Source organism: Microcaecilia unicolor, chromosome 5 (genome assembly GCF_901765095.1).
Source record: "Microcaecilia unicolor chromosome 5, aMicUni1.1, whole genome shotgun sequence".
Classification (NCBI taxonomy): domain Eukaryota; kingdom Metazoa; phylum Chordata; class Amphibia; order Gymnophiona; family Siphonopidae; genus Microcaecilia; species Microcaecilia unicolor.
The window spans coordinates 212,808,015-212,827,395 of NC_044035.1; the positions used below are offsets into that span (position 1 = coordinate 212,808,015).

At 43.1% G+C, this 19,381-nt stretch overlaps 1 protein-coding gene across 2 annotated transcripts in view; it reads right to left on the reverse strand.

Annotated features, from left to right (window-relative positions):
- Nucleotides 1-19,381, reverse strand: part of LOC115470518 (endonuclease/exonuclease/phosphatase family domain-containing protein 1-like) — a 156,989-nt gene that overhangs the window by 55,677 nt on the left and 81,931 nt on the right. For both annotated transcript variants that reach the window (XM_030203750.1, XM_030203749.1), the window contains exons 5-6: nucleotides 14,256-14,387; nucleotides 10,549-10,663 (exon numbers count right to left, since the gene is read on the reverse strand). In XM_030203750.1, the coding sequence (XP_030059610.1) occupies nucleotides 10,549-10,663; nucleotides 14,256-14,387 (247 nt within the window). The remainder of the gene's footprint in view (nucleotides 1-10,548; nucleotides 10,664-14,255; nucleotides 14,388-19,381) is intronic.

The following is a 19,381-nucleotide window of genomic DNA, read 5'->3' on the forward strand; positions in this document are numbered from 1 at the left end:
CTGATCTCATCTCATGGCTTCCAATACCATCTTTATGCTGACGATACCCAGCTTTATCTCTCCACACCAGACATCACTGCGGAAACCCAGGTCAAAGTATCGGCCTGCTTATCCGACATTGCTGCCTGGATGTCCAACCACCACCTGAAACTGAACATGGCCAAGACCGAGCTCATTGTCTTTCCACCCAAACCCACGTCTCCTCTCCCTCCACTCTCTATCTCAGTCGATAACACCCTCATCCTCCCCATCTCATCTGCCCGCAACCTCGGAGTCATCTTCGACTCCTCCCTCTCCTTCTCTGCCCATATCCAGCAGACAGCCAAGACCTGCCGCTTCTTTCTCTATAACATCAGCAAAATTTACCCTTTCCTCTCTGAGCAAACCACCCAAACTCTCATACACTCTCTCATTACCTCTCGCCTTGACTACTGCAACCTACTCCTCACTGGCCTCCCACTTAACCATCTATCCCCCCTTCAATCCGTTCAGAACTCTGCTGCGCGTCTTATCTTCCGCCAAGACCGTTATACTCATATCACCCCTCTCCTCAAATCTCTTCACTGGCTTCCGATCAGGTACCGCATACAATTCAAGCTTCTCCTACTAACCTACAAATGCACTCTATCTGCAGCCCCTCACTACCTCTCTACCCTCATCTCCCCTTACGATCCTACCCGTAACCTCCAATCACAGGACAAATCCCTCCTCTCAGTACCCTTCTCCACCACCGCCAACTCCAGACTCCACTTTTTCTGCCTCGCCTCACCCTATGCTTGGAATAAACTCCAAGCCCCCTCCCTATCCATCTTCAAATCCTTGCTCAAAGCCCACCTCTTCAATGTCGCTTTCGGCACCTAACCATTGTACCTCTACCCAAGAAATCTAGACTGCCCCAATTTTTGATTGACTGTACTTTTTGTCCTTTTGTCCGTTAGATTGTAAGCTCCTTTGAGCAGGGACTGTCCTTCCTTATTATTTGTACAGCGCTGCATAACCCTGGTAGCGCTCTAGAAATGTTAAATAGTAGTAGTAGTAGAGGATGACAGATATCATTGGGGGTGAGAAGGGCAGATGCAGGAGTTAGGTGGAAAGGGGAGAGTAGATGCTGGGGTAAGGAGGAGGAAAGGCAGGGTAATTGAATCTTGGAGAAGGAGGTAGACAAGGTGGATGCTGGGCAAGGAGAAAAAGAGACAGAGGGGAGAAAGAAGGGGCAATGAATGGTGAGAAAAGGAGAAAGAGGCACCAGGATCGATACTGGGGACATGAGAATGTAGAACATGGGTTCATACTTATGCAGAGATTCGGGGATTGGATGAGAGACCAAAAGAAGAGAGACTCTTAAGTTTGGCTGGGTATTGAGAGTGTAAGTAGGGACTTAGGGATTGGGTAGTGTAGACGAGTGGGGACATGATTTAAATGGGGATTATGAAAATGAGCAGGGATTAGTAGGACAATGGGGACTAAGTGATTGGTTGAGGGGTATGAGTAGGGCTTGGAGACTGAATGCAGAAAGATGTGGAAGGGAGACAATTTGACAGACCTAGAGGATTTGGGAGGCAGTAGGTAGGGACACAGGGTAATGCAGAGGGTAAGAGACAAAGGAAGGGGACAGGTCTTTGAAGGAGGTGAAAGAAGGATCAAAGGTCACAGGTTTGATATACCACCTTTCTGTGGTACAACCAAAGTGGTATGTATCTGTTATGTGCAGGTACTTTCTCTATCCCTAGTGGGCTCACAATCTTAGTTTTGTACCTGAGGCAATGGTTGGTTAAGTGACTTGCCCAGAGTCACAAGGAGCTGAAGTGGGAATTGAACCCAGTTGCACAGGGTTTCATTCCACTGCACTAACCATTAGGCTACTGCTCCAGCTAATGTGGAAACAGGGAAGGTGAAAGGGGGATTGGAAGTCCAGATATGGGGTAAGACATAAGAAAGAGACTGAAACTGGAGGTGGCTAAGTGACAGGGAAAAAGCTGGGTCTGGGGAAGGGATGAAATGCAGAGGGCAATAGATGAGGCTGGGGAGGGAATAAGTATAGAGGATGGAAATGGGGGACTAAAAAGTGGGTGAAAGATAGAGAGAGTAGGAGGTTGGCAAAGGAATATGACAGATGTGGGGAATAGGAGGACTAAGGAGGGAAGAGTAGGAAATGGAAAGTTGATAAGTAGCTGAAAGGTGAAAAGAGGGAGACTAAAAACTAGAGAGTGAGATGGAGGAATGAAATCCAAGTAGGTAAAAGTTGATGAGAAAAAGGGAGAAAACTGATGAAACAGAAGGATCATAGAGCAATATACATGAAGAGAGACATATGTAGGTGAGGAAGAGAAGCAAGCTGGGAGAGTGAAGAAACATAAAATGGAAATGAGAACTAGGAGAACATAGGAGAAAATCAACAAGAGGAAGTGGAAAAGAGAGAACAGAACCAACCCAACCGGGGAAAAAAATGAAAAGACAACAAAAGTATGAAAAAATATTTTCAGTTTTTAGAGAATTAAATATATCAGTTTTAAGTCCAAAAATCTGGGTAAAGCAATGCCATTTCAGCTACAACACCAGCTTCCTTCTATGGGGCATTGTTGCTGTATGAGTCTATCTGTGCAGCTTATGCCATGGGTCAGGGTGCCATAACCCCTTCAAGTGGCACTGTGTAAGATGTTTGAAGTTAATATGATCAGTCCTTTCTTGTTGGTTGCAAAGTATCTTAATAAAGATATGGGTTTCCTATTACATTATAAACCATAAAATCCTATGCTTTGTTACCTTTTTTTTATTTAGTAATTAATTTTTACATCCATACACATAGACATAGAAATATCAAAATGAAGTTTAAAAGTAAAAAAAAACATTACTTACAACCTTATGGTTAAAGTATGAAATACTAGATTTACATTTGTCCCCAATAATAGGATCTATATACTAGGAAATATTACAATCAATAAGCAAAAAAGAAAATATAAAGGAAGGGGCATCTCGAATTTCTATAGCCAACGTTACAGCACTTTAATTAGGGAAGCGAAACTACAGGTGAACTAACAGTTTCCTTAGATGAGATAAATTCTAATAACTTCAGAGGGGAAAAAAATATATAATTATTCACTTCATAAGTTATGAAGCATTTGCAAGGAAATTTTAGCAGGAAAGTTGCACCCATATTAAGTACTCTAGTTTTATACAATAGAAATTCCTTCCTTCTTTATTGAGTGCTTCTTGCCAAATCTGGAAAAAATTGGATTTTTTGCCCCCAAAATAAATTGTTTTAATGGCGAAAGTAAAGTCTTAAAAATGTTATTTCTGTCCACTTCAAGAGCAAAAGTCACAATCAGCGTAGTTCTCTCTGTAACTACCTCCAGAGTTTTCAAGAAACTCAGTTAGATTTAAATCAGGAGGAACCAGTGGTTCTTTCACAACCCCTGAAATATATTGAGTCCTCGTTATGGGGGGATAACCCTCCATTGGAATCCCCAATATCTCATTGAAGTATTTTTTTTAACATGTCCATAGCTGAAATTAGGGGAGATTTAGGAAATTTCAAAAACCTAAGGTTATTCCTCCTTCCGTTGTTCTCCAAATATTCTATTTTTCTATCTTGAATTTCTTTATCCTTTATCATAGTCTCTGTTAAATTCTTCAATTGTTTAACCTCATCTTCGACACCCCCTAATTTTTGTTTATGTTCCTGAAATTCTGTAGACAAATTTTGAGAAGTCTGTTTTAATTCCTTAATTTCGCCAGTCATTGCAACATTCATCTGTAGTAACGTTTTGTTCACCTGCTGGATAGAGTCCCATGATGTTTCCATTGTCACCCGCATTGGTCTTACCAAATCTCCACTCTCACCAGGAAGTAATCCTCAGGCAATAGGGGCAGCGACCCGTGACTGACCCTGCATAGTTGTTCCGCTCACCAAGGCAAGCACGCTGGAAGGTCCTCCGTCCATAGCAGCCACACACTCGAGCTGCTGTGGCTCCTCCAGCGGCAGTATACCTCCGGGTTGTGGAGGAGGGGTGAAGTTGGGAGGACTTAACGTCACTCCTTCAGCGCTGCGCTCAGCCCCCTGTGGGGTCGAGCCCGTCGAAGTAGGCGTCCTTGCACCCAGAGTCCCGACTACGAAGCTCTCAAGGGTTGTCTGCCGCGAGATGGGGGTCGACATCGAGGCCACGGAGGTAAGGGCCTGAGTTTTCCCCTTTCTCTTCCCCATTTAGAAAAACAGAGAGAGAACTTCTGTTGGCAGTTCAGCTCTACAGAAGCTCAGGAGCTCAGTGCTCAAGCAACCGTTAACGCCGCCATCTTGATCCTATGCTTTGTTACCTTTTGATAACCCATCCATCTCTTCTTCTGTACTTCCTCCTTCTCCCACCTCTATTTTCCACTTTGGACTGTCATTGGAATGCTTTTATGCTTCACTTATATATTCTGATATTTGTCATCTTTTGACCATACTGTCCTGATCTGAAGAAGGAGGTTTTAGCCTTAGAAAGCTATTAAAAAAGGCCACTATTTTAGAAACACGTTCACTTATAAACAGCACCATTTCCAAATGTATACTTTTAGGTCTGTTATCATTATTCTAGCTGACTAATAAAATCACGACTCTTTTAAATTTTGTTTACATTATGCTTATCACATATTTGCTTGACGCTGAGTGCTTGTTTCAAAGTATTCCTTAAAGAATGCTAAGAGTCCTGCTATATTGTTTAATATTTTTTTCTCATTCTATCTAGACACTTAATTCATTCTACTACTGAGTTTGATTCCTATTTTGCTATCCCAGTGATATAGTCCACAAGATATTATTATCTTTATTGGTTACCAACTGTCAGCAGGCCACCACCTTCAGGCCTTCCTGCAGGTATGAACTCGGCTGACCCTGGAAGGGCCCTTCCATGGACACAGCACTCCTAGAAGCAGACTCCACAAATATGCTTAAAACCGCTTTATTCCATCAGCAAGGCCAAGACATTTCCTCTTCCAGACAGAGTCCTTGGTTACAGCACATATCACCCCTTGTTCCTTCCCCTCCGCCGGCCACAGTTTCTGGATACAGTTTAAATCATTCACTGCTTCCCCAGCATGGCCTGATTCCTGGACACAATTTTAAAATCACTCACTGTTTCACCAGCATGGCAGTGTTCTGAACACAGTTCAAGTCACTCACTGTTTCCCCAGCAGGGCACCACTTCTGGACACAGTTTAAATCATTCACTGCTTCCCCAGCATGGCATGACTTCTGGACACAGTTCAAATCACTTACTGCTTCCCCAGCATGGCATGACTTCTGGACCTAGTTCAAATCACTCACTGCCTCCCCAGCATGGCATGACTTCTGGACACAGTTCAAATCACTCACTGCCTCCCCAGTATGGCATGACTTCTGGACACAGTTCAAATCACTCACTGCCTCCCCAGCATGGCATGACTTCTGGACATAGTTCAAATCACTCACTGCTTCCCCAGCATGGCCAGGTTCCTGGACACAGTTCACAACACTACCTTTTTCTCCAGCCGGGTCTGACTTCTGGCCACAGCTGAAATCATTCACTGCTTTACAGCATGGCACCTCTCTCCCCCTTGAGTGGAACAGCTGCTTAATTTTTCCTCCAAGCTTTCCCCAGCCTTAAAGAAGGTTTGTTATGAAGCCTTTCAACTTCTTCCCTTGTACCTGAGCTAGAGCAGCAATCTCCATGGGCTCACTTCCCCAGTCATCTTGGGCTTCAGATAGTCTAAATCCCTGGTTACTTACTTCTTGAAGTTATTGTAATTTGTGTTATATTCTGTATATTATTATGTTTTATTCACATTATAGTTTGTTTGTAAGCCACATTGAACTTGAATCTATTTCAGGCTAATGTGGAGTATAAATGTCATGAATAAATAAATAAATAAGTAAATACATGTGCAAATACAAATTTCAGAATGTTGTTATTTAAACATAAATATCCCCACCATGCATAGTTTTCAAGGGGGTGTAGTTTGGGTGTGTTATGAATAGGACTACAATCTACACATATATTCCCCATTTTACAAAGGGTATGTGTACATAGAAAAAATTTTCCCCATTGGGCTTTTCGACAAGCAAAAGCTATGTATAGGCTTTAAAAAAGTGCTCATTTTAGCCAGGGTTTTATTCAAGGGAGCAAATCACTTTCATCCCCCATTGTTTATTTCTGCATCTGAAACAAAACCAAGTTAAAATTGCAGCCTCACTATTTAATTGGCAGAATTTACACAAGTAGATTTGTAAAATGAGGCAGCTGACTCTTCCACGTGATAGATGCTGGGCTCATGCCACTCATTTTTTCAATGTGTATATTTGTAAAATGGCTGCTCCCGGTGCAAATGCTTAGAAATGCATATGTACTCCTGCAGATATTTTAGAAAATGCTAATGTATTGACTTATCCTTTTCTAAAATACCGCTGGAACTGAGCATGTCCCGACCTGGACATCTCAGTTCCGATCTCTATGTTCTATGTAAAGTGGGGCTCCACATCTACTAAGTTATTCCAATAAGAAGGTATCATTGTATTTTACATTTTTTGTTTAATTTTAATTCATTAGCCACAGGGTTACTTATAAGGCGCAGGGAGCAGGAAATACACACCAGGACCCTTACCAGCTTATTTTCGAAAGAGAAGGCCGGCCATCTTCCGACACAAATCGGGAGATGGCCGGCTATCTCTCTAGGCCGGCAAAATCAGCCGATTTTGGCCGGCCTCAACTGCAGTCCGTTGTGGAGCTGGCCAAACTTCAAGGGGGCGTGTTGGCAGGGTACAGAAGGCGGGATGGGGGCGTGGTACGAGATGGCCGGCTTCCCCCGATAATGGAAAATAGAAAGCTGGCCCTGACGAGCATTTGGCTGACTTTACTTGGTCCCTTTTTTTCAGGTCCAAGTCCCAAAAAAGTGTCCAAACTGACCAGATGACAACCGGAGGGAATCAGGGATGACCTTCCCTTACTGCCTCAGTGGTCACCAACCCCCTCCCACCCTCAAAAAAACAACTTTAAAAACTTTTTTTGCCAGCCTCTATGCCAGCCTCAAATGTCATACCCAGCTCCATCACAACAGTATGCAGGTCTCTGGAGCAGTTTTTAGTGGGTGCAGTGCACTTCAGGCAGGTGGACCCAGGCCCCCATCCCACCCCCCCCCCCAACTGTTACACTTGTGGTGGTAAATGGGAGCCCTCCAACCCCCCCCCCCCCAAAACCCACTGTACCCACATGTAGGTGCCCCCCTTCACCCATAAGGGCTATGGTAATGGTGTAGAGTTGTGGGGAGTGGGTTTTGGGGGGGATTTGGGGGGCTCAGCACCCAAGGTAAGGGAGCTATGCACCTAGCAGCTATTTTAATATTGGTGTCCTGGCATGTCAGGGGGACCAGTGCACTACAAATGCTGGCTCCTCCCACAACCAAATGCCTTGGATTTGGCCGGGTTTGAGATGGCTGGCCTCAGTTTCCATTATCGGCAAAAACTGAGGCCGGCCATCTCAAACCCGGCCATCTCTGACATTTGGCTGGCCCCAACCGTATTATCGAAATGAAAGATGGCCGGCCATCTCGTTCGAAAATACAGTTGGCCCTGCCCCTTTGCGGCGCCGTCCTCAGGGATGGGCGCCCTTAGAGATGGCCGGCCCCGTTCGAAAATGCCCCTCTTAGGTATAAAACTTTCATTTACACAAAAGAAGCACTCTTCAGACAGCAGGTAGGGTTCTAACAAAATAAAGAACCCATGTTATCTAATTGCAAATTCAGAAGTTCACTCTTTCAGGAACCCTTGATAGAGTTTAAATCAAGGGTTCCTGAAAGAGTAAACTTCTGAATTTGCAATTAGATAACATGGGTTCTTTATTTTGTGAACTTCAGCATGTTCCTTGGAATGGCTTGAAGGGCTCTTTATCTCTGGCTGTGGTGGTGGTGGGGCCACTGATTGTACCTGTTTTTACAAAAGTCTGCTCTGTTCTGACCTCTTCATGGTACTGGGTAGACACATTCTGCTTTCTTCTCTTTTTGACACAGAATACACCAAATAACCACAATTTCCTGTGAAACACTACCTGGGTGGCAGTGGTTCATATAGTCAGCTCAAAAAATTCCCAGTCATCTCTCAGGCAGGTCTTCAGCTACATAAAAACTCTTCTGATCTCCAAAAACAGGTTTTTCTGCCAAATGGAACAGGAAGCCTTAAGAGTAAAGGGTATTATTCATCTCAGGATGATGACTCCAAAACATGGATGGAAGGTTGCAGATTATTCTTCCCTGGAGTGGCAGTCAGAATTGAACATAAGGCTAAACAGCTCACTAGCCTCTTCCTTTTGGCCAGCAGCTTTCCTCAATGCTATACTACAGATTGACACTGTTGGTGTTCACCCAGCAAGACAATGCAGGTGAGAGAGAAAGACCACTAACTCTCCTGTGTCCTCCTCCAACTTACATGTATTCTGGAACACTCAAAAGGTGTCATGTTCCATTGTGCCACATTCTATGATGGTGTGTTAGCAAATAGTTCAGACCAACTATCTATTGTTACCACTGATATGTAGGGAAGGAACAGTCCCTTTCTGCTTCCACCGCAGTAGTGTGCTAGGTTCAAAATGGCACCAATGACCACTTGCAGTAGTCTTGAGATACTACTGCTAAGAGCCTTCCTTCCATATGAGGAGAACTGCTCCTTTATGGAAGGATGGCCCTTAGGAGTAGTATCGCCCTAGGGCACTAGCTTACTAGGGAGATCCCCAGATAAGCCATGACGGGGAGAGGGTTGGGCTTCTTGCTCAAATAATGGGGTTCAGACTTAGGTGGTATGTGCCACCAGTGGCTCGCCACAGTGTCTGCTTTCTGTAGCGGACACACTAATAGGTTGCTGGTAGTACAGCAGCATTTAAGGTGGCATTAATTGCAGCTATGCTATTAGCAGTTATGATAGTTACCACTCCTACACTCCACCTCTGTCGTGTCCATGAGCTGCCCCTACGGGCATTAAGCAACTTAGTAAAAGGCCCCTAAACAGGAAAGACACGTAAAGAGGCATTTTCGATATGATACCTAAGTCCGACTTTGGACATTTTGCAAAAAAAACGTCCAAAATCTGAATAGCAAAGGTCATTTCCAAAAAACATCTATATTTTGTTTTCAAAAATAGAAGGTTTTGTGATTTGGACATTTTATTTTTTGGTCCAATTTCGAAAAAAAATGTCCAGTGCAAAATGCACAAAATCAAGCCATTGGGATGTAGGAGGAGCCAGTATTTTTAGTACACTGGTCTCCCTGTGTACACAGGAAAGCAATAGGGCACCCTAGGGGGCACTGCAGTGGACTTCATAAAATGCTCCCAGGTACACATCTCACCATTGCTCCCTTACCTTGTCTGCTGAGCTCCACCAAACCCACTTCCCCCAACTGTATACCACTACCATAGCCATCATGGGTGAAGGGGGCACCTATATATGGGTACAGTGGGTTTCTGGTGAGTTTTGGAGGGCTCACAGTTTCCACCACAAGTGTAGCACATAGAGGGAGTTAGAAGTCTGGGTCCACCTGTCTGCAGTGCACTGCACCCACCACTAGACTACTCCAGGGACCTGCATGCTGTTCCAATGGACCTGAGTATAACATCTGAGGCTGGCACAGAGGTTGGCAAATAATGTTTTCCATCACATTTTTGGGGGGGGGGGTGGGGTGGGAGGAGGTTAGTGACCACTGGGGGATTAAGGGGAGGTCATCCCTGATTCCCTCCAGTGGTCATCTGGTTATTTAGGGCCCCTTTTTGTACCTTATTCTTAAAACAGGTCTAGCTCAAAATGTATTATTATTAGTCCTGGACGTTTTTGTTTTCTTCCATTATGGCTGAAAAACGTCTAAGTCTCAGGAACGCCCAAGTCCCGCCCTGAACAAGCCCCTGATATGCCCCCTTGAGATTTGGACACACTTCTGACGGACTTCAAAGAAAAACGTCTAAAAATCAGTTTCGCAATTACTGATTTGGACATTTTTGTGAGAAAATCGTCCAAATGCTGATTTATATCACTTTTTAGATGTTTTTCTGTTTTGAAAATGAGCCCAATAGGCACCTATGTGCTTGTATAAAGCTGTTCATCTGAAAGCTCTTGCACAAAGGTACATCTGATCTGAGGAAGATGTAAGTTTGTGTGTGTGTGCCAGCAGAAGTAAACACATGTATGATGGGTTTAAGTTTCAGGAAATGTCATAACTCATTCTGTTACTATTCTTTTTATATTTGGTCTTTATGTTGCTAGTGTTTTTTAAAAATCTGCCAGTTCTAGGAACTTTGTTACCCCAGTTAATGTTACATTGTTTCTCATTTCTTGTAAGTAATTCATTTATTTGTTGGATAGTCTTGTTAACAGATGCACATACAAAAGATAGTTTTATAAGTGACTTGAATGCATAGAACAGAATTTTACACACAAATGGGTACTTATAAAATTATCCCAGCATATGTAGCTACATTGCTTGTTAAGAAAGCCAATGGGTTCTTACATCATTGTTCATTTGACAACCACACTCACTATCGGGCTTCACTCTACTTACCTTCCAAGTAAGGCTTTAGACTCTGCAAGTGAACGGTAGGAGAGCAAGAGACATCCTCAGTCTTGCTGGCAGGTTTCAAGTAAATATTGAGAAGTTTGAAGTTCAGTTTGTCTACCTGTTAAAGAGAGAGTAAAGACTAGTGTCCTAAGAAAGAATAATTATTAAGATAACTCCAGGTAGCACAAAAAAATAAGGGATGTGCATTCAGTTTTCCAGTTTTGGTACTGAAACTTTATGCTCGAAAAGCAGGCTCATTGAATCAGCTGTTTTTGAGGGTGGTTTTGTTTCTGAAGATTTATAGACTTCAATTGCGTGCATTAAATTGATCTTAGATGCACAAAATCTCTAGCTTAGTGCATGTAAAATTATTGATCTGCATAACTTGAATTTTCAAACGTAAATTTTATGCACATACTGTTTTCTGAACCCAAATTGTTCAAAACTTGTCAAAAATATCCAAAATGATCCAAAAACAAGCCATATTTTTCTGTATATATCCCTATAAAATAAATATCTGTGTTTTTATTTAGATCATGCCACTGACTATGGCTGTCTTTCTTGCATCAGAAGAACAGAGAATCTAGTGTAATTGGTTTCCTGTTCAAACCAAATAATGGGGGTTGTGGTATTTTGGAAGCTCCATTTGTGGTTTCCATATGGATATGCTGGCATTTACATATGTATTTCATAGACGTGTGAAAACAATTTCAAAAAGCTGCTTTTTCTACACAGAAATCCATACTACATAGAGATTTCAAGGCAGTTGTGTAGCCGGACCTGACATTTTGGGTGGGTTCAGAGCTAGTATGGGTGGGCACTATATATATAGCTATGAACTGTAATATCCCAAGAAACACTAAATAATGCCAGGCATTATCCCTTCTCTACCCTACCCCCCCCCCCCCATCCATCCCCAAAACCCAGCATCAGCCCTTTCCTTCCCCGCCATTTTTTTGTTACATTTGTACCCCACGCTTTCCCACTCATGGCAGGCTCAATGCGGCTTACATGGGGCAATGGAGGGTTAAGTGACTTGTCCAGAGTCACAAGGAGCTAGCTGCCTGTGCCTGAAGTGGGAATTGAACTCGGTTCCTCAGTTCCCCAGGACCAAAGTCCACCACCCTAACCACTAGGCCACTCCTCCTCCCATAGCTAGGCAACAGCCCCACCCTACCCCCCATAACCTAGTGTAAGCCCTGTCCTACCCCCTACCCATCCCCCCATGGTCTGGCATCTCCCTCACCCTGAAAGCACACCAGCATTAAATATAAAACCTTTTGTTTCTTTTAATGTCCTGGGCACTGCAGAGCCCACCCCCATCCAGAAACTGCCAACATTAAATATAAACTTTTTTTTTTACACCTTAGCACTGCAAAGACCATCCCCACCCAAAACTCCACCAACATAAAAAATATACAACTTTTTTTTATTTTAACGTAGGCACTCAGCACATAACCCACCCAGAAACACACAAAAATTTAAATGTATTGTTGGTGGATTTCTGGGTAAGGGTGGACTCTTCACTGCCTAGAGAAAAAAGGTATATTTAATGATTAAATATACCTTTTTCCCTCTAGGCAGTGAAGAGCCCACACCCACCCAGAAGCCCACCACCAGCATTACACTCACTATACATGTTACAAAATATTTATTGGGCAACTAGGCTTGAGCCCAAATTTGTATGCACCTGATGGCAGATGCAGACTCAGAGAGTTCTGCAGACTGTGCTATGTGTACTGGCTCCTGTTTCTGTTTGGGGTCATGGGGGAGTACTGAGGCCTGCCTGGGGGGCTCAACTGAAGGCTGATCCAGGCAGCGAGGGCCCAATAATATCTTCTTCAGCAGTCCAGCTACTGCTGGCATAGTGGAGGAAACCCGACGGCACTGGCACAGATTTTTCTGTGTGGCGCTGGAGCACTGGGGAGTAATGCAAGGCAGGTGCCCTGAGGCTGAGAGTGAGAGCAACTGGAGTGAGAGCAGCAGAGCACAGCACTGAGGTAGCAGCAGCATGGTGTGACTCTAGAGTGGCTGATTTCCTGACCTGGACCCGCACTAAAAAACAATGGTTATCGCAGGTAGGAAGACTAGACTGGGGGTATGGACATGGGAGGGACATGGTTAGCTCAGGAGTGTGCCAAGCAATTAGGCACTAAGGGGTCCTTTTACCAAGCTGCAGTAAAAAGGGCCCTGTGTAAGCGGCGAGAGCTGTTTTTCCCACGAGCTGTGGCTCTTTTTACTGCAGCGGATAAAAAAGGCTGAAAAAATAGCCTTGGCCATGTGGTAAGATTGCTCTTACTGTGTGGTCATGTGAGCGGGAGCCCTTACCGCCACCCATTGTGGTGGTGGTAAGGGCTCCTGCGCTAACCCGGCAGTAACCGGGTAGCATGTGGCACTGCCTGATTACTGCCAGGTTAGCACTGCACTAAAAAATACAGACCTATATTTCCCATCACAGGAAATGACCTGCACTGAGGCTGGAACTACCACTGGCGCCTGCGTTGGGCCAGCGATAGCTCCAGATTAGTGTGCGGTAAACCCACATTGGGCTTGCTGCCACTTTGTAAAAGGTCCCCTACGTTATACAATACTGTCAGTTATGCGTGTAACTGCCAGTTTGTGGGGGCAAATGTTTACACCAGCCATTGACATGGTGTAAGTGCTCATGACTAGAGTTAGGTGCCAAAATGCGAACTTACACTAGTATTCTATAACAACAACCGTGTGCAATATTGCTATTACAGAATTGGTGCTTAGCGCCCAAATTTTGGTGCCTAAGTTTTAGTGCCCTTTATTGAATGGAGACCTTAATTTTCATTAAACTCCTAAACTGGGGGGAGGGGGGATTTAGGGTAGGGAAAAAAGGAGCTTAGCACTGATTTTCTGTATTAGGAATCTAAATTAGGCTACATGAATGGCAGTCTTAAATTTAAGAGCGTAACTTTTAAGCACCTAAATTTAGGTGAATTTTCAGCTGAAAACTTCTGGGTCACTATTTAAACACCATATTCAGTGTTTCTTTTAAATGCTTTATACATGTATGTTCAGCAGCACTATTCAAACAGTAAGAAATTGCTGAATATAATGAAAAGTGGTGACCACCACCACTCTATGGACACTGGCTATATTAAGGGCCTTGTTATAGGCACGTTAACCATGTATGTGCGTTAACAGTGTACGCGCCTACAATATCCTTATAGACGCCTACACAGCACGCACGCACGCTAATTATAGGTGTGTTCAAAACACTAGCACGCCTTAGTAAACAGGGTCCCAAGTCTGCTATCTATATAGTTAAGTGCTTTAACCTATATTTATCTGGATACCTAGGTGGATAGTGGCTGAATATCACAAAATATCTGTAGAGTTAGGTGGAAAACCCTTGCTCTGATCTGGCACTATTTGAATAGTACCAAGGAGGCCTATATGAATTTTCAGTGGCACTATCTGTATAATGTCACTGAAAATTCACAGAAAGTGGCTCTCATTATACAGAAAAGTGGTTTTGAATATCAGATGATGAAGATCCTAATTTTGGCTGAAAATAGGGGACAACTTAGGCACCTAACTACATTTAGAATATTGGCTTTTTTTTTCCAACACGGGCCCATGGAAAATACGAATAGGAATTCTAGTGCATTTCAATTGGCCTACATTTATTAACTCAGTTTATACCGCGCAACAGTGGAGCTTTGAAATTTTATGTCTACCTTAAAGTGTCCAAATAGTGGTTTGCGATGTCTCTGCTGCCCTCTTTCTAACAATTCCGTCTCCAAGGTAAAGGTGTTGACCAGCTCCAGGCCTGAAGTGGTATCCCACATGAATGCAGCCCTTTCTACTTCCTGTTCAAGAGAGAAGGCATGGTTTAGAAATGCATGCTTAATCTTAATAAGAACATAAGCATTGCCATACTGGAACAGACCAATGGTCCATCAAGCCCAGTATCCTGTTTCCAACAATGACCAATCCAGGTCATAAGTACCTGGCAAGATCTCAAAACAGTAAAACAGATTTTATGTTGCCTATCCTAGACATATCAAAAAAATTCACAGAGTGTATGAATGCAAATATGATAGTCTCAAATAATTGTGGACTAAAGTGAAGGAGAGTCTCATATATGGTACTCAGTAATATTGCTTTCACTCAATAGGTGAATACATTACCTATTGAGTGAAAGCAATATTACTGAGTACCATATATGAGACTCTCCTTCACTTTAGTCCACAATTATTTGAGACTATCATATTTGCATTCATACACTCTGTGAATTTTTTTGATATTTCATCACATGGGACAGAGTGACGGTCTACAATTAGTTAACAGTTATCCTAGACATAAGCAGTGGATTTTCCCATCTTAATAATGGCTTATGGACTTTTCTTTTAGGAAATTATCCAAACCTTTTTTAAACCCTGCTAAGCTAACTGCTTTTACCACATTTTCTGGCAATGAATTCCTGAGTTTAGTTACCGTTGAATGAAGAAATATTTTCTCTGGTTTGTTTTAAATGTACTACTTTGTAGTTTCATTGTGTGCCCCCTACTCTTGGTATTTTTGGAAAGAGTAAACAAACTATTCACATCTACCTGTTCCACTCCACTCAGTATTTTATAGACCTCTTTTGGTCATCATATCCCAACTGCATATTCCCTTAGATGGTACACATCAGTCCAGTTTTAGTTTCATGGCCCCACTTTATGTACAGATATATATTCATACTAAGACTTCTTTCAGAAAGTTCAAAAAAGCTTTAAACACCTATTAATTTACTTTTGCCTTCCCATCTGAATGAGGCCTGTGGCTTCTCTGTCTTATTTTCCATTATGTCATCTATTGAGTTTGCATCTTCTATGATATGTTTTGTTTTTTTGGAAGTTCCTCCCTCTCCCTCCTTTGGAGTCTTGGGTAAATAGTACTAATAGACTTCTACCTTTTGATACAATTAGCATTAACATTTATTTGTAACCTAGGCCTCCTAATGTGTCTCATTATCTATATTCTCCCCTTCATTTTTTTCCATTGTGAACTGCCTAGATAATTACTTTTTTTATAGGTGGTGTATCAAATAAAGATCAGCTATGAAATATGAACTATAAAGTGTTCCCCACTCATAGTTGGGGCAAAAGTATTGGGCAACCTAGGTGAATTGTTAGCTGTTTACCCCTTCCCAATTAATTTTTAGGTCTCTAGCCCATTGGCCTATATTGAAAATTGCCTGCAGACAATTGATGTTCTTGAATTTGGGTGGCTGTCACAACTTGTTTTGTTTGACTGCAGCTGCTTTTTGCTTCCCACCCACCCCCCCCCCCCCCCCTCCCCAGTAGAAGCTACTGCTCTAGGCAGCTGCCTTGTCTTCCTTAATGATTAGGTTGGTCCTGTCTTCACTCATTTTATGTGCCAAGAACTGATTGATAGTTATTAACATTTTTTTAAAAATCAGTCCTGTTCCCATGGAACTCAAGTACATTGAATATGCATTAAGACAAAAAGAGAAAAGTATACATTTACTAGACTGCTGATTGAACAGGAAGTCCACCTAGGTGGTTTAAAAATTTGAAACAACAAAAGAATAACACAAATAAAAACATTAATTATACAGTTAAAATATGTCACAGATTCTCCAGAGTCTCCTGAGCACAGCCCTGCACATGTTTTCTGTTGTGTTGTTTTGCTGCTGCTGCTGCTGTTGCTGCTGATGGTCCTTTGAAGCAACAGCAGCAGAGGTGGTCATGGTTGAGACTGGGGAGTTTTAGCCTCTACAAGCCTCTTATACTGGGTGTGTATTGACGACAACTTACAGATGTAGCTATGCTAGTAGCATAGGCATTAATATGAAGTGGCAAGGAGTGGCAAGTACCACCCTCACTTTAAAGAAATCAAATAGGAGGCAAAACCCTGACTACCTAATGATTCCGCTCCTTCCTCTACTACTACTACTACTTAACATGACATTTAAGGAATAGTATTACTGTAGCTTAATTACTAATCAAAATAAACTTAACAAAATATCATTTTCTTTCAAACCTGTGCTTCACTGTTTTTCCCTATTCTAAAAAGAGTAGGCAGCCGTGTGCCCACTTAGTACCTTAGCATACAGACTCTCATTCAACCTTTCATGACCATAAATTCCCTATAACTTAACCATTCCATTCACTGTATGCAGAGACATACCTCTTTTTCACTCCAAATCAAATATGGTTTAAAATTTCTCACTGCTTTCTCTTAGGACAGCTCTCACTCACCCAAACCATAGCAGTTTTCCCCAATTGGATTCAGCAATACAGCTGTCTGTTTATTTAATTAATTACTCACTTTCCAGCCCAAATCATCTCATTATCAGTACCAAGGCTCTTTTATTCCTTTCTCCCCAAAATGGTAACTCAATTTTTATCTATTGAAATCCAGTTCTATCACTGGAACATCATTCACACTCACCTCAGCTCACTTTTAATATCAAAGTATCCTCTTTCAAACTGGCACACATAAGCCTGTGTCTTAATTGCTCTTCCTGTCACTTATTTCACTTTAAACCCATAAAATATATACTTTTTTTCTCCTTTATTTCACAGACACTGTTATGATTGTGGTCAGAACCCCTCTCAAACTTACCTTTTTCCTGGTGGTCAGCTTCTTAGCTGGCTTCTGTTTCCTGTGTCTGTCCTTTCTGAGCTAGCTCTGTCTCTCTATGCTGGCAGCTTCCAGCAGCATGACTCTAATTGTTTCACTATACTGCAGCTGTGTGTGTGCACTGAGTTAGCTCTACCTCTCTTTGGGTGTACTGGCTTCAAGTGCTTCACAGTGCTGCATTGGTGTGGGTTGGGCCTCTCTGGGTTTCAGTGTGCTGTCTGCCTGGGTCTAGGGAGTGTGACATCATCAGGGAGGGCCTTGATAAGGAAGTGGTGTTCTTCCCTTCAGGGCCTTTGCAATGTTTGCTTTTGCTACTTGCTTTAGGTCCAGGTTAGTGTTAGTGCAGTGTGCACTTGTGACTGTGTGTTTAGCTTTCCTGCTTTTCCCTCTTGGTGCTTTAGAAGCACTTCTGTGTCTAGGGCTTTGGAAGCTCTGCTGTGTTTGGTGCTTTAGAAGCACAGTTGGGTCTGGTGCTTTGGAAGCACTTTTGGCTTATGTGTTTAGCTTCCCTGCTTTTCCCTTGTAGCTCCCCTGATTTTCCCTCAGTGCTTTAGAAGCACTTCTGTGTCTAGGGCTTTGGAAGCTCTGCTGTGTCTGGTGCTTTGGAAGCACTTTTGGCTCATGTGTTTAGCTTCCCTGTTCTTCCTTGTGGCTCCCCTGCTTTTCCTTTTGGTGCTGTGAGAAGCACTCCTGTTAGGTCAGTGCCTAGGGGCACTCCTGTTAGTATAGGGCTTAGGAAGTCCTTTTGTTAGTTTACTGTGAGGAACACTTCTGTTGGTGTAGGGCTTGGGAGCACTTAGGTCAGTTTAGGATTTAGGAGTACTTCTGTTTCCAGTCCTGGTCCCTGTGTCATCCAGTGTCATCCAGTAAGTCCTGCCGGCCACTCGAACCCAGGGGCTCAACCCTTGGGGGGCAGTGGCTAAGTGCAGGTGAAGCTGTATGGACCAGTCCAGGGTGTTCCAGTCCGGTGTGTTCCAGTCCAGTGTTCCAGTCTGGTGTGTTCCAGTCCTGTGTCCTCCAGTCCAGGGGATTCCAGTCCGTGTGTTCCGGCTCGCTGGGCGGTGCCTGCAGTCCCTGCCAGTGCCGGTGTGCTTGCCCAGTGTTGTTTGGTGGGTTTTGCCTGCTGCTGTCGCTCCTCGTCAGCAGCCCAAGGGCTCACATTTGCTCCAGAGCCCGGCCCCGCGGGCTCTGAACCTGAGAACCTGACAGACACCCAGCATATGTTTTTTCTCACTCTTAGAGGCATATTTTCAAAGCACTTTGGGAGGCTAAGTTCCATAGGTTTCTATGGAACTTTGGGAGGCTAAGTGCTTTGAAAATATGCCTCTTAGTGCTTCAGCATTCTCTTCTTTTCAGCTCAGAAGTCTCCCTAGCAACTCACCCCCCCCCCCTCTTAGAGGAACATCTGACATCCCTCAACCAATCAGCCTGTCAGCTAAAGACTGGGGGTTATTTCCTTATCTGTTTTAGAATCTTGACTGTCCTAACTGAATCTCCATTTTGGCTTCCCTTTCTCCCATAGAGGTTAATGCAAAACTTACTATATAGAGAATTTTAAAGTCAATTTTAACCTAACCTGTACCCAAAACACCAAGAAACATTTATAGTACAATCCCCACCTAATCATGGGATATTCTTTTGTTTAAAAAACATATTTAAGAAACATCTCACAATTTCTTCACCTACCTCTATTAAAAATTCCCAAACTAAAGTTAAACCTTTTCCAGCCAGCACCAGCCACCAAAACCCCAACCGGCCTCCCCAGAGCCCCAGGTACGAAAAAAAAAACATTTAATATATTTCTTACCATTTATTACAAGAAGAAATGTCAATTGGCTAGGGGTCCCTGGCAAATGAATTAAGAGAAGACAGCAGAAAGCAGAAACCAGAGCCTGGGACCAACATAATTTCAAAAATAAAATGACCACATAACTAAAGGTAGAAAAAAATTTTCTACTTTGTGATTAGAATATGTCAGATTTGAAATGTATATCCTGCCAGAGCTGGTGTTAGACATGGGGCCCAATGTAGAAATTTTTTTGGGGGGGGGTGGGGGGATCCCAAAGCCCACTACCAGGCTGCACCTTCTTCAGCTTCAGGCAGGCTTAGGATCTCTCCAGCCAGGAAGCCAAGGGCAATTGCCCTAGTTACACTCCCTTAACACCATTCCTGGCATGCGCTATCTTTATATTTTGCACAGTACAGAAGG